This window comes from Electrona antarctica (assembly GCF_951216825.1).
Source record: "Electrona antarctica genome assembly, chromosome: 10".
Lineage (NCBI taxonomy): Eukaryota > Metazoa > Chordata > Actinopteri > Myctophiformes > Myctophidae > Electrona > Electrona antarctica.
Genome location: NC_136791.1, coordinates 47,570,213 through 47,586,695, shown reverse-complemented (window position 1 = coordinate 47,586,695; position 16,483 = coordinate 47,570,213). Strand labels below are relative to the sequence as shown.

General features: G+C 42.2%; 1 protein-coding gene across 2 annotated transcripts in view; it reads left to right on the top strand.

Annotated features, from left to right (window-relative positions):
• Window positions 1-15,543, top strand: part of LOC306931279 (methylated-DNA--protein-cysteine methyltransferase-like) — a 28,696-nt gene extending 13,153 nt beyond the window's left edge. For both annotated transcript variants that reach the window (XM_079512581.1, XM_079512582.1), the window contains 2 exons: window positions 6,862-7,001; window positions 14,894-15,543. In XM_079512581.1, coding sequence (XP_079368707.1) covers window positions 6,862-7,001; window positions 14,894-15,051 — 298 coding nt within the window. In that variant the 3' untranslated portion in view covers window positions 15,052-15,543. The remainder of the gene's footprint in view (window positions 1-6,861; window positions 7,002-14,893) is intronic.
• Window positions 15,544-16,483: the final 940 nt, after the last annotated feature.

Sequence of the window (16,483 nt, the reverse complement as noted above, 5' to 3'; positions counted from 1 at the left end):
TTCCCCTGCAATCAGGCCTTAGTTGCGCTCTAATTTCATGCAGATCTGCGGTGCTTGAGTGATGGCATTTTCAATGAGCAGGTACTCCATTGAGACCCCAGTATACTAGCTATGGGTCCCCCCGCTCCCACGCAGAGGCAATGCAGAAATACATCAGGACCAATTACGATATCAACTTACAGTGTGATTCCCTTCACCACCAAGTGCTTGTGTACCAGCCCCGGGCTCTTTTCAAATCGCATCTCATCTGAAGTCTTTTGGGTTTTAATTAAATTTCAGGATAGATGGAATTCTTCATTAGTACCTGATCTGAATAGGTGATTGTGCCGCGGTACTACTCTCCCTCTCCCTCCTCGCCTGTTGTTTTGGGGATCGGTAAATACTAGGGTTTAAGCTTGGATTGCTCTCAGTAGTCTAAACCACAGACCAACGCCGGTGTAAAAATGTTAAATGTGCACAACAGGAGTATTCATCTTTTGAGGGATAGACAACAGATTCCGTTTTTTTTATGTTTGTTGTTGATTCACAAATGCTACGGATTGAGCATTGCACTTAACCCAGTCTGGGCGGGAACCCCTTTTGGTGTTTTAACTAAGCATTATGTTATACTTTAGCTATTGAAAAATAGCAGATCTACAAGCTCGTAGCGCGCCACCGAGTGGCGCGCTACGAGCTTGTAGGTCTGCTATTTTTGAAAAATCGTGAAAATGTGCCTGAAATCTTTGAATATATATTGTTACAGAGCGAGTTTTTAACTCAAATCTTTGCTTCTGGGGGGGGTCCCTGGAACAACATATTTTCAGATGGGGGTCGGCGGCCAATGTCATATATTTGGGGTCCTTGACATGAATATGTTTGAAAACCACTGATACAGAAACATGAGGTATTTCAGAAAACTGTCAGGATTTAGAAGACATTTTTTTAATTTCGACGTCAGGCCTAAATACGTTAATAATGTACAAATTCCCAGTCACTCTAGTCATGCTGCACAGTGTGTGCATGCCGGGGGAAGGTAGGGGGGAAAAAATGTAATCAGGTCATTACAATCTATATGACAACCAACTATTGTTTGCTCAGTTATCTTGTGGGAGAACCTGGCGTGTCGCAGCTCTCGCACAACGGTTGTCATGTAATATTGAGTTGTGACCTTCACTTGAAGTGTTGCCATGTTTATTTACAAAACAAGCCACTTTTCATATTAGCTGTCATACCGTATACCTGGGCATGTGGAGGTGACATGAAAGGAGATGTGAGGCACACTTTTTTATATACCCCCCCCTGACTGTCACACTACGCAACATCAAATGCAACTTTGGTCGACGGTGTTAGAGCAGAGGTGCTAGCGCGCATACACGCGCGTGCATGAGCACGAGCTGTGTGTGTGCGTGTGCGTGTGGGTTTGTATGTGCCCCGTATGCGTGCACATACGCCCCACACATTCACCTCCCCGAAAAATAAAAAAAAACACAGACGCCATCGCGCACTCTTAAAGCAATGCATATTCTTATCTCATTAATTATACATCCATATGTAACAGACGAGAGGATCTTAGTCTCGGTAAGCGGCACAGGGAGAACGTGTGAGGGGGGGGCATGAAGGGGGTGGGCGGGGAGGGGGTGCTCTTCTTCAAAGCCCCAAATGACTAGATTCTTGCAGGATCCCTGTGCCTCCCTCTGTGCACGGTTGCAGGGTGAGATGAGACGCTGCTCACCATGGAACTCGCCCCTGTGATGTGGAGAAGGAATTAGGGAAATGAACGTTTTCGGAATATCGAATATAATCAGAGAATCATCATCAGCACCCTACCCTGTCAGCCTTCAAAAGTATGGATCCCCTCAAGACTCGAGAGACACTTTGACTGGGGAGTCAAAGTCTTCCCGGCGCCCATTAGAGACAAAGGATAATGAGGGCGGATGATTTCTACTATTGTCTTTCTATTCTTACAACCCATGCCGAGGTGACTGTCAGCTGCAGATCACCTCCTATCATTAGGAAGGCCAGCCAAATTTAATGTATTCTTTTATTTTTAACCCGATTAGGCCTGACCTCAAAATTTAAAAAAAATATTCTAAATCCTCCAGTTTTCTGAAATAAATAATTTCACGATTTTTCAAAAATAGCAGACCTACAAGCTCGTAGCGCGCCACTCGGTGGCGCGCTATGAGCTTGTAGGTCTGCTATTTTTCAATACCTAAATTATAACATAATGTATGTAACCACCAAAAGGGGTTCCCGCTCAAAATGGGTTAAGCTACTATATATGTATGTATAAGTATGTATGCGCATATATATTATTCACACACACGCACACACACACACGCACACACACACACACACACACACGCACACACACACACACAATTCTCGCTCTCTCTATATATAATATCATATCCATTCCTGCTCATCGATTGTGCTCTGGTTCAATCTGGCTCCTCCAATGGCCCTGTCACCTGGCCTGGTGGTAAGGTAATGACCTGTGACATAATTATGGGACGTCTGTAAACCTGTAAGTGGTACCTCTCAACTTTTATTTAAACAATTGACATCACTGCACCCCTATCTAAAGAGGGTCCTGACCCCCAGACACACCGTATTAAGCCCTTTATGAAGTATGGGGCTCGGGGAGCGCCTCTCCAAATCATTGCTGGTCACCTCAAGTGACCCGCGTGGAATCTCTGCCTCCGATGCGGCTGGGGGGCAAAGTTCTTTAACCCCTGGACTTGTGGATAAAACCACAGACACTTTTAGACCTTTTATTTAGTGGGCCACGTCCTTCTGAGAGACGCAACCGCTTCTCCGGCTTGGGTGTATAAGGCAGCGGTTCTCAACCTGTGGCCTGGGACCCACTGCTGGCCCGTGAGGATATTGCTAGTGGGCCACCAAATGATTAACTAAACACTTAAGCCATTTTGACCTGATGTCGAAATTTAAAAAATGTCTTCTAAATCCCAAACATTATTATGTAATTGGCCGCCAGACAACATCTGAAAATATGTTGTTCCAGGAACCACCCAGAAGCAAAGATTTGAGTTAAACAAAAAAATATATATTCCAAATTTGCGCCACATTTTCACGATTTTTCAAAAATAGCAGACCCACAAGCTCGTAGCGTGCCACTCGGTGACGCGCTATGAGCTTGTAGATCTGCTATTTTTCAATAGCTAAATTATAACACCAAAAGGGGTTCCCGTCCAGAATGGGTTAATACTGTATATAAAAAAGTACAAATTAAAAACCTTCGTGATATGTTTTCGTTGAAACCTTGAAAAATGACTTTTCACTGTGATGAATAGGAACTTAAAGTATATCGATCCAAGCTGAAGTCTAAATCCATTGATTCATCATTCAAATAAACTGAAAACGCACACAGCCCAGTTAAAGGAGAATTCCATGCTAGAAGGCTTTCTTACCTTTCTTTGTAGTCGTTACGTCCCCACGAAAGAGGTCCAGGTGTTTTTTTGTGCAAAAACTCCTTATTGGCTATTTCCCCTACCATAAGCCCTCAATGAATTGCATTGAATTGAATGGGGCTATGGGGTGTTGTGCTAATTCGCTTATTTCCATCTAAATAAGTAGTAAAGTGTGCCGCTTGGGATATTATTTACATTATGAAGAGAGGATATACAAAAAAATAATAATTTTGAGCGATGGAAATAAGCAAATTAGCACAACACCCCATAGCCCCATTCAATTCAATGCAATTCATTTAGGGCTTATGGTAGGGGAAATAAGGAGCTTTTGCACAAAATAACACCTGGACCTCTTTGGTGGGGACGTAACAACTACAAAGAAAGGTAAGAAAGACTTCTAGCATGGAATTCTCCTTTAACCTAAACCCAGTCAGCTCACCCATTTCAGCCGCCGTGGTCTGGTGGGGTGGGCCGCGAACGCTTTTGAGATTTCCAATTGGGCCGCCATCCAGAAAAGGTCGAGAACCACTGGTGTAATAAGGTATACATAATACTCCTGTAGCCGCTCAGCCTGCTTTGTGGGTAAAACCGCTGTCTTGTTTGGCGTGACATTGACTTTCGCCGCTTGTCAATAATGTTCGCATCAATGGGGATTTGTCATAACCATAGACTGGGCCATGTTGTCATTTACCCACCGCCACGCCAGAGAGATATCAATATGTGTACCACACACACGCATCATGTGGTCCAAATCCATGCGTTATGAGGAGGAATAATGCATAAAAGAAATTCCATGGTGGTGTATCTTATCTCCTCATAACATTAAGTCTGTCTGCGTAAGAGCCCGTCATCCCGTTGACAGCGTGATTATTACCTGAAAAATTATTAAACAGTACCTACGGGCCTTGTTCAAGACAAAGAACTCACATGGGTGCGCATCAATCAAATGTATCCCCTTTAGGTTTTACACTTATTCCCCCCAGTTTAGGCAAATTGCCTTGTTCGGCGTAGGCTTTGTGTAGCGGAGAGTGACTATAAGGTAGCTAGCGATGGGGGAGCCTGGGGAGCCAAAGGATGTTCACTCTGCGGTGAGACAGTCAGGGGTGTGTGACATGTTTTCACACAATGCCAATTTAGAAAGGATTTCACATAGATCACTTGTCATGTGCTCTTTTAGACCACATAAAAATGAGAGAGAATGGGAGATCACTAATTGAATTTTTATGACCGAGTACGTATGTATAGACTAGAAGAATTCCACCCCTAGCTCCCCCCAACCCCCCCCCCCCCACCCACCCCCCCAAATAACTAGACTATTGTTCCCCCTGTCTTGTTCGCCGTGCGACGAAGTGTTGTTCACTCGCTGTCGCTGCACAACTTCACAACTGTGTGTAGCTTCTGAGGTTTTTCCGATATGATGTCGCTTTCATACGCACGCTGTGTCTTCTCAGTCGGTAGTAACAGTCGGAGCTGTACAAATACATGCCTCCTCAGTCACTTTCTGGTAATCCTGAATAAGATAACAGCGCAGCTAAAGTGCTAATGAAATCAGAGCCGTTAATGTGGCGGGTTAAGCTGGAGCTGATTTGAAGAATTCCGCCATTTAACCCATTTAGGCCTGACGTCGAAATAAAATAAAAAAGTCTTCTAAATCCTGACAGTTTTATTAAAAACCCATGTTTCTATGTCAGTTGTTCTCAAACATATTCATGTCAAGGAACCCCAAATATATATGACATTGGCCGCTGACCCCCATCTGAAAATATGTAGTTCCAGGGACCCTCTCAGTAGCAAAGATTTGAGTTAAAAACTCGCTCTGAAAGAACATATATTCAAAGATTTCAGGACATTTTCACGATTTTTCAAAAATAGCAGACCTACAAGCTCGTAGCGCGCCACTCGGTGGCGCGCTATGAGCTTGTAGATCTGCTATTTTTCAATAGCGAAAGCATAACATAATGCTTACACCAAAAGGGGTTCCCGCCTACAATGGATTAAGTGAAGATGATATAATGAATCGACTCTGAATAGAAAGCAATTAAAAGGACAAATTGGTCTGATTAACCTCAAAGTCATCCCGCTGCCACAAATGGTATGCAACATTCAAATTATTATTATTAAAAATCTGGAGCAGATTCGCAGTCTTTTTGGCCCCTCTTAATCCTTTTAAATGAATGAGCGAACTTTTTTAATTTTAGCTTTGACCTCTCGAAGCATAACCTAGATTTTTCTGCTTTCGGAATGATTTCCTCCACATCAGCTAATACTGTATCGTGTTAAAAGCTACTTCTGAGGTCAAACTGGGTAATGGTATTATGTATTTACATGTTTAACCCATTTAGGCCTGACGTCGAAATTAAAAAAATGTCTTCAAAATCCTGACAGTTTTCTGAAAAACCTTATGTTTCTGTATCAGTGGTGCTCAATATTTCATGTCAAGAACCCCAAAAATTGTATGTAATATGCCTCCGCCCCCCCATCTGAAAATATGTTCTTCCAGGGACCCCACAGAAGCAAAGATATGAGTTAAAATGTTCACTCTGTAAGTCTGTAATATATATTCAAAGATTTGAGGCACATTTTCACACATTTTCAAAAATAGCAGAGCTGCAATGAGCTTGTAGATCTGCTATTTTTCAATAGTTAAAACACCAAAAGGGGTTCCCGCTCAAAATGGGTTAATGACTATTCTAAAAATAGGGAACAGATCGGGATGAGCTCGGGTTAATCTACGTTCTGACAAAGAGTTTGACCTTGGCCACAAAAATTAATAAACAACATAGAAGACATTGTCTTCACAGGACATACAGTACAGTACAGTACAGTACAGTGTATTACTGTACTGAGTACAGTAATACAGCAGTACCTGTGAGGAACAAACGCATGTTCGGGCCTATTGACTAAAACGAAAACGCTGCGTAAAAACTTTTGGCTCCTGTTTGAAAATACCATACCGTACATACAGTACACATACAGTATATACAGTATATATTTATATATTTTTGGAGCGTGCGTCGACGTCCACATTGTAACTTGACAGGTCTTGTCATCAGCTCCTCCATCAGCTGTCTCGGTGTGATTGATTAACCCATTTTGACCTGAGATCAGATTCTAAAAATGTCTTCTACATCCTGACAGTTTTCTGAAAAAGCTATGTTTCTATGTCAGTCGTTCTTCGATTTTTCAAAAATAGCAGATCTACAAGCTCGTAGCGCGCCACTCGGTGGCGCGCTATGAGCTTGTAGATCTGCTATTTTTCAATAGCTAAAGCATAACCTAATGCTAACACCAAAAGGGGTTCCCGCCCAGAAGGGGTTAAATGAGGTTCTGTCTCTCTCCGTCTCTTTCCATACCCCCCGTCGACCCCCCCCACCCCACCCCACCCCAACCTCCACCCCTCCCTCCCTCCCTCCTCTCTCTGTCCTCCGCTCTCTCTCTCTGCCTGGCGTAGACGCGTTCACCAGCCGCGTGCTGCACATACTTCAGAGGCGTGTGAAGTGCGGAGAGACGGTCTCGTACAAGCGGCTGGCGGAGATGGCGGGAAACCCCAGGGCAGTGCGCGCTGTGGGCGGGGCCATGAGGAGGAACCCGGTGAGTTTTACAGGGTTGACGTTTGATTGACAACAAGGCCTCTCTCTCTCTCTCTCTCTCTCTCTCGCTTACTTTGTTTTGTCAACAAGGGAGCAGAAGAAGAAGGAGCTTTTTATTTAATTTCATCTTTTATTATTTTATCCCATTTTGACCTGAGATCAGATTCTAAAAATGTCTTCTACATCCTGACAGTTTTCTGAAAAAGCTATGTTTCTATGTCAGTGGTTCTTCGATTTTTCAGAAATAGCAGACCTACAAGCTATGAGCTTGTAGATCTGTTATTTTTCAATAGCTAAAGCATAACATAATGCTAACACCAAAAGGGGTTCCCGCCCAGAATGGGTTAATTTACATTTTTGGATATGTGGTTTGAATTTAATCGGGGACTTTGTTTGACCTTTAACCTCACGACGTGTACACACACACATACAAAAAGATGTATTCAATAAAGCAATACAAAATGTAGTTGCAAAAAAGGACATTAGAGATAGAGAATTAGAGAGATACTTTCATGTATTTCTATTTTCGATTTCCACATTACACAGTATTTCACCACAAAACACAAGGTGCTGTGGATTTTTCAAGTGGTAAAATGTCTATATTTGCATTGCTTATACAACGTAAATAATCTATTGATCTAGACCAGTACCATATGTTAAACTGTTATTAGATTATGATGAATGCCTAATATCTGTAAGTCCCACTGTTGAAGCATCTAGTCCCCATTAACCCCACTATGGATGCACTCAAACATTTAATATTGGGTCATTGAATATTTTGGGTATGATAATCCATGCTATAATTAGTACATTTTCACAGAAATGTCACTGTGAAACGTTCCTCTCGCATAAACCAATCTGTGAGAAGTGAGAATATGCACTACGACCTCCTGCCCATCCCTTTCCACCTCTTTCTGTATGTTGTCGTCGTGGTGGGTCTCTGCCCCCTTTTTCCTTTTGCCCATGATTCCTTCAGTATGTACCAAATGGAAGGCCTTTTGATCAGAGCATTTGATCAGAGCCAGATTAGCTCCGCCCGTGTACTGTAAACCCACCTTTTCAGACTCCATCATGGCCCATAGCACCCTACCCCCTTAGATAGCACTTTTTAGACTTAGATAGCATTTGAAACAGACTTATAGCATGTCATGTAGACAGCACAATAATTGCATTGTATATAGTCATAGCACTTCATAGTACATATGTATAGCATAGTATAGTATGTATAGTTTATATGTATAGTGTCATTATATAGATATGTTCTAGTTACGTTCTTAGCTTACCGGGTACGCATGTTTCATGATAAATGCATTTTATATATGTGATGTTATTAAAAAAATGCCTAAATTGTAGTGCTATCTGTACCACCGGTGTGCTGTGTGTGAGGCAGAGCACAATACCTGTATATGTATACGGTACCGATTCAGTACTTTGTGCACAGGTATAACAGAGCCAGTGGTAGAAAAAGTACTGACATTCTTTTACTGAAGTGTCAATACTGTGGCGATCTGCAATGTAGAAATACTATAAAATTCCGGAAAAGTACAAAAGTATTGGTTTTCAAAATGAATTGAAAGTACAAAAAGTAGAAAGTACTCATTATGCAGAATGTCCCATTACAAATCCATAAATAGCAGATCTACAAGCTCACAGTGAGTCGCATTGTGGTGAATTGTGAGCTTGTAGATCTATTTTTATTATATATATATATTTTAACACTTTGAGGGCTTTAAATTGTTTAATCAAACGATCGACCTCTGCTTAATACGCTAAACCCGCCTTTTGTTTTATGTGTCATGTTCACGTCATGTTCTGATGACGAAACCGGAAATCAACCCATGCTCTGGGCTGCTAGGGCTTCTGGGAAATTGAGCCCAATGCAAGTGAACGAGAGGGGAGAGACAATCTTGGCTCGCTTTGCTCTTTGTCTGTGACCCGGATCAAGGAAGTGGCTTTTTTGTCGGCTCAATAACAAATGCTGGGAGTGTTTACTAGCGTTTTTTTCACGGATCAAAAGTGCAAATACTTCGGCGTTATGCTGCAAAGGTAATAAAACAATCTCGGCAGCGTAGAATATGTGATTAAAATACGGGTAAAGCGTGTTAAGCATTAGAACTGTATGGCCGAAATATATAGGGCTGAAGTGGTTCATGTGTTTTTGTAATAATAATCAATTAATTTGAGTCTAGTAAAAGACAATATTTATCTCTTAAGATGGAATGTAGTGGAGTAGAAGTAAATGTATTGAAAATTGGAAATACTCCAGTAAAGTAAAAAATACCTCAAAATTGTACTTAAGTAGAGTACTTGAGTAAATGTACTTTCCACCTCTGAACAGAGCACTTCACCCACCGTATGTAATGTATAGGTCTGGCACGTTAAAATTACCACCGCTGAAGTGCCCTTGAGCAAGGCATTGAACCCCTACCATGAAATGTTCTATGAGCAGGGCCTGGCTGTAAACAAGCATCTCGAGCTTAGTCCATTCACCCTGGGTAAACCATGAACTTTGCTTTGCTTTGCTTTTGTGCTGTGCTCTGCCTGTGTTTCATGGCCACGTGACTTCCATTGGAAAAGCATTGGGGAATGCTTTTCCAATGGAAGTCACGTGGTTTGACCAAACACTTGTGTTTGATTGCCCCCCCTCCCCCATCACACACAACTGTTTTTTGAGGCGGCCATGAAACACGGACAGCACAGAGCATGTTCGTCTGATATGTGTGTACGAAGCCTCAGGCCACCACAATGCTTTTCCAATGGGAGTCACATGGTTTGACCAAAATGTTTTGTTTGATGAGGCGGGAGGGGCAGAACAGCGCCAGCAATCAGCAATCAAACACATGTTTGGTCAAACCGTGTGACTCCCATTGGAAAAGCATTGTGGTTGCCCAAAAAAAAAAAAAAAAAACAACCAAACATTTCCTTGATTGGTGTTTGATACGTGTGAATGAGGCCTGGAACAGACACCTTATACAGAGATGGAACACAGATTCTAACATCACAGAAAAAAAGTCTCACTTTGATTGGTCACCCACAAATCTGGGGTGAGCAAAATGTAATTCAAACTGAGGTGTGGCCAGACCAATGTCCCCAGGGAATATTATGAAATATTCATGGTTCAAGATTTGTATTATACGACTACATAAGAGTCAAATCCTTTGGTTTTGTAATAAAACAATGGCAAAGATATAATGACCGTGACATCATGCATTTGAAAACTTTTCCCAGCCCTTTTATTTCCAATGATTAAACAAATTGGTCATATTGTGTTAAACCATTTTGGGCGGGAACCCCTTTTGGTGTTAGCATTATGTTATAATATAGCTATTGAAAAATAGCAGATCTACAAGCTCATAGGTCTGCTATTGTAGGTCTGCTATTTTTGAAAAATCGAAGAACGACTGACATAGAAACATAGCTTTTTCAGAAAACTGTCAGGATTTAGAAGACATTTTTAGAATCTGATCTCAGGTCATATTGTGTTAATGGAGACACCACTGTGTAATACATCTTGCACAGTATTTGTTGTTCCTCAGCAGACTCCTCGAAACCAATGTGTTTCCAAACAGCAGAATAGATGGTACTGTACCTTTTTTGTGGACCAATGGCTCTCTTTCCCTCATCTAACTAAACATGCCACAGCCGGGGGCACGGTGGCACAGTTGGTAGTGCTGACGCCTCACAGCTAGAAGGTCCTGGGTTCGATTCCCGCCGTGGGCGCTGGGGGGCGTGTTCCCTCCTCCGCGTCATCAGTGCCCATACCCGAGGCGGGGTTGGCGAAAGGGCCTTTCTGTGTGGAGTTTGCATGTTCTCCCCGTGTCCCCTAGGGTAGGTACCCCCACAAAAAAACTTGCAGTAATCCTGGTCTCTAAAACTACCTCCCCCTGGACAGCCGGGACGCCTGATGGAGGGGAAAGGAACTGGTCGGAATTACGTGTTCCTTCCACACGCTATGTCCGGGGGGGGAAACTCCTCCCTGTCAGGTGAAAAGAAGTAGCTTGGACTCCTCATGCATAGAAGGAAGCATGAGGTCAGTCCGCAGTCCCCCAGGTTGGCAGATGAGTTGTAGCACCCAGGATTAGATAATTGACACTGGGAGAAAAAACTGGGTTGTAAATTCGTGGGATAAAAAGAAAAATCACACCCGTGTGAAGTAAGTGGTGCAACTCCATGTGGGGGTCCCCAGGGGTTGAGTTCCAGACCCACAGGAACACACCCAGGGTGCCGGCCTGATTCCGGCGAGCCGCCCTGCGTCCGAAACGGTTGAGAAATGACAGTTACCGTGAGGGGTCCCTCTACTGCACCCTCCACTGTACTGTACTGTACTGTCACTGTACTATGGTGAAAAACAACCAGGCTGTTTTCGTGCTCAGACGCACCCAGCCAGCCACCCACCCACACACACAAAGTCACTTAAGGAAGTGGTTGCACCACTTAAAAAAAACCATGCCACAGCCTAGTCTCACGGTAGTCAGACAATATATATATCTAACGTCTCAGTTATTGATGACGTAAAATAATGTGTCTGACCACGTGAGATGCCACAGCCTAACTGACTGACCACGTGAGACTATAGCCAGTGTAGCCGCAGCCTAACTGACAGTGACTCATTTCTGGTACAGACACAGTGCTTTATGCTAGAGATAGAACCAGATAGTACTTTGTATGTACAAAACAAATACTGTACATTATGCACATGTAGGAAAAGAACAGTGCTTGTACAGGGCTGGAAGCGGCATACAGTACTTTATAAAGAGGTGGAAACACAGAGGTACTAGTCCCTAGACCTCCCGTACACAATCGTGTGCTTAATGTTTTGCCGTGGTGTAAGCAAAGTGAACTTTCCACGTGTCCCTACAGTGCTGTGTGTGCTTCCCTTGGTAATACATGTGTGTGTGTTTTAACGCATTTAGGCCTGACGTCGAAATTTATAAATTGTCTTTTTTTCTGAGAAACCTCATGTTTCTATATCAGTGGTAAGTTCTCAATATTTCATGTCAATTGTCAAGAACCCCAAAAATTATATGTAATTGGACGCCGACCCCCATCTGAAAATATGTTGTTCCAGGGAGGGAAGATTTGAGTTAAAAACGTTCGCTCTGAAAGAATATATATTCAAAGATTTGTGCCGCATTTTTACGATTTACGAAAATAGCAGACCTACAAGCTCGTAGCGCGCCACTCGGTGGCGCGCTATGAGCTTGTAGATCTGCTATTTTTCAATAGCCAGTAAGTATAACATAATGCTTAGTTAAAACACCAAAAGGGGTTCCCGCCCAGAATGGGTTAAATAAACACTTTAATATCTCAGAATAAACAGACTGTATAATACATGGAAATTATTAATAATAATGGCAGTGTATTTTTATGTATGCGTTTCATGTAAAGCACAAGGGGGTTTCTGTGTGTGCATGAAATGTTGCCATACAAGTAAAAGTTTGAATTGACTGGACTTATAGTAAAAACAGCAATTTCTGCATCGAAATGTGCTCATTTTTTTATAACGCAGTCATCACTTTCTACTTGATGCGTTTTACATCAACCAGTGACCGTTCGCTTCGAGAGGGACGTCTAAACATGCCCACTTCTTACTGACGTTTCTTTCCATTCATTGGGTAGTGGTAGTGGTGGTGGTGGTGATGGTGGTGGGAGGGGCTGATCCAGAGTCAGATTGTCAGTGTCAATTACTTGTCAGCAGCGCCAGTCCACTCGGGCTTCAGCTGTGAAAAGCTCAGTGTGCCGGATCGATCCTCAGCCTCTACTGTGGCACTTTTTTTTTTTCACCAGGATTTGAGTATTGATAAGCCCTGGTGCATGAGGGCTCCTGCCCCCCCCCCCCCCCCCCCCTCCGCCCCAAGTGAAGAGGCAGATCCGAAGGCCTTGAGGGTACCCATGCTCTCCCTCCAAACCCGGGGAACAGTATTGATCTGAATACTGGAGCAGTATTTCTCTGTCTGCAAGGTTAACCCATTTAGGCCTGAAAAGAATGTCTTCTAAATCCTGACATACCTTTGTTTCTAGGCCTATATCACTCAATATTTCATGTCAAGGACCCCAAAAATGATCTGTAATTGGCCTCCGACCCCCATCTGAAAATATGTTGTTCCAGGGACCTCCCCAGAAGCAAAGATTTGAGTTAAAAACGTTTGTTCTGAAAAAAAAATATTCCAAATTTGAGGCACATTTTCACGATTTTTCAAAAATAGCGCGCCACTATGAGCTTGTAGATCTGCTATTTTTCAATAGCTAAATTATAACATAATGTTTAAAACACCAAAAGGGGTTCCCGCCCAATATGGGTTAATCTGGGGCTCGGAAAGTTTTATTGCTGTTGATACGGGAGAGGGTTTAATGATGGATTTGAACCGAAACGCGCTGGATGTCCAGACGTTGTAAAAAGGGCCAGAGGCACAGTGATCAAGTCACGGCACCAATCAATCGAAAAGACTCGACTAATAAAATGAAACTGGAACAGGATAGTTGCAGTACAATGGTACAGTAGGAGGATGGTTGGGGGCATTGGTAATGTTTTTTGCCCTCATGACGTGCATTTGAATGTACGATCAGGAAAGGGAACATTATGTTACGCTCTGGAAATTAATAAATGCTGTAACTCGAGCCCCAAATTGCCACTATTGTTGCCCCCGTATTCAAAAACGATGGAAGTGTTTTCAGCTTGCTTGTTTAATCCTTCTCCAGCCATTTAGTTTACAAAGAACTCCGGACCCCCCTGGCAGTCGTCTGTAACAAGAGTAAACGCTCCAGCGACTTCCTCCTCTTTTAATGATCACAGGGTTATCAGATCTTAATGTTGACACCCTCTCGTTTGATTATTCATCCTGCTGGTGTTTTTGCCCATTAATTTTTGATTGCTGCTTTCCTTTACACTATTAAGCCATTTAGGCCTGACGTCGAAATTAAAAAAAAAAATTCTATGTCAGTTGTTCTCAAACATATTCATGTCAAGAAACCCCAAATATAATTATGACATTGGCCGCTGACCCCCCCATCTGAAAATATGTAGTTCGAGGGACCCTCTCGGTAGCAAAGATTTGAGTTAAAAACTCGCTCTGAAAGAACATATATTCAAAGATTTCAGGCACATTTTCACGATTTAAAAAAAATAGCAGACCTACAAGCTCGTAGCACGCCACTCGGTGGCGCGCTATGAGCTTGTAGATCTGCTATTTTTCAATAGCTAAATTATAACATAATGTTTAAAACACCAAAAGGGCTTCCCGCTCAAAATGGGTTAAAGTGTAAAAAAAAAGAAACATTTATACCCAAAGACCAAACAGTCACCCTCCAATGTGGATTTGTTCACGATCAAACCAGACAACTGCTTGCATGGCATTTTTTTTCTTCCAGAAAGAAAAAATGCAGATTCATGATTTCAAACATTGTGGTCCGCTTGTACGACATTACATTTATGTGGTAAATGTGGGATTCTCTCTATGCATAATGCATGTCGTCTAGTATCAGCCTCAAACATTTGGGTTGCTGCTGTCAACAAAAATCAGTGAGGCTTAAAGAATTTGTCTTATTTTGATGCAGAAGTTTTTTTATTCAAGTTTCATAATTAGGATGTAGTGTTTATTTACTAAAACTAGCACTTTGTCTCTGTTTTACATTAGAAACATTATGCCAAACATTACATTGTGTTGTGTGTGAAGTTGTGAACTGTTACCACTTCCAGTCTTTCTGCCTTTCTGTTGCTAACTTTTTCTTGTTTAAGTGACAATGAACATTTGTCCATTTAGAAATAAACAGACACCGCATAAAGCATATGCTCTGTGTCTTCCTGGCCACTCAAACGCGCTTTCGAGTGGCCGACTGTATCATTTTCCGTCCCCACTCATGGCATTCTGTAATTACTCTCTCCCCAATTTCCAGGTCCCGCTCCTCATCCCTTGCCACAGAGTCATCTCCAGCAGCGGACGGAGTGGGGCATACATGGGCGGCAAGGGCGACCATTTGAAACAATGGCTGCTCGCCCACGAGAGGAGAGGAGGGGAAGGCTAAAAAACTCCCAACTGTCCTTCGTTTGGTAGTACGCGAGCGCACACACAAACACACAAGGCCAGGTTTTTTTATTGCACAAAACAGGGCCGTAAAGTTTAGCGTACTTGGCACGCACCGTGGAACAACTGGAGCTACTTGTAAATATTCAGTTTATGTTCTCCTTTCTTTTTCTTTTTTTTCCTTTTCTTTCTTTTTTTTTTTTACTCTAAGAATAGAGATGCTGCATCGTTAATGTGATACAGAGTTGTTGTGGAATTAGAATGTACAAAAATAACTTAAACAGAGAACAGTAGGAATTACAAACACATACTCCCAGGGGCCTCTGTTGCATTTGCCAGATATTGCTGGAATGTTTTTTCTAAAGAATTATTATTCCCTTAAAAATATGTCTCTAGCATTGTTGTTGTTGGGTTTTTTCACCCCTTTTTCCTGAGCAGAAATAGTCTTTGTAACCATCGTACGTTATTTAATTCCCTGCCAAGTGAATGCTTTGTTCAACATCCAGTGATAAAGGCTCTGAATTTTACAGCTACAAAGCTTTGTTGTGGAGCCGTTTGTTTTGTCTTCGTTTATATCTCATTGTCTGCCCTCGCCTTATAGCCACCTTAACAGCAGAAGTGGCGATGCAGAACACTATACAGTATATTTTTCTTTTCATAAAACAGATCTACTAATTACAAAAATCGATTTTTTGATTTAAAGTGCATTTTGAAAATACAACTTTTCAACCTCGCATTCTCAGCATTTTAACGTTATTTAATTTATAAATAGCTTTTTCCCTGTGTAGTTCCCTATCCCTGCGCAGCCCTCCAGTCTCCAATTATGAATTGCCCTGTAGTGAGTGTTCTCTCCCTGCTATACAGTGTGTCAGAGCAGCTCTCTATCCCTCCTGCATTTCTGAAAGAACATATACCAATTCAAAGATTTGTGCCGCATTTTTACCATTTTTCAAAAATAGCAGACCTACAAGCTCATAGCGCGCCACTCGGTGGTGCGCTATGAGCTTGTAGATCTGCTATTTTTCAATAGCTAAAGTATAACAGAATGCTTGAAATGCTCTCCCTGCTACAGTGTGTCAGAGCAGCTCTCTCTCCCTCTCCTGCATTTCTGAAGAGCCGTTTTCCATTAGAGGGCAGTGCAGAACGGGAAACCAGAAATCAACACTTCAACCTTGAATTTCTTCTTCCAGCACATTTTTTTAATCTAACTTCCAATGCTCATAATATTATTTCATTTTTCATCGTAACCCCATTTGATCTCTCGGAAACGGATGAGTTTATTCTTACTAAACAAAAAGACCATGCCAAGAGAGGCCAGCAGCCATGGAGTTAGTTCGGGCTTTGGTTAAAGAAAATAAATACAATGAGGTAAGATAATAAAAAATAAAAAAAAATGTACCACAACACTTTAACCCTTTCTGGGCGGGAACCCCTTTTGGTGTTTTAAAGCATTATGATATGC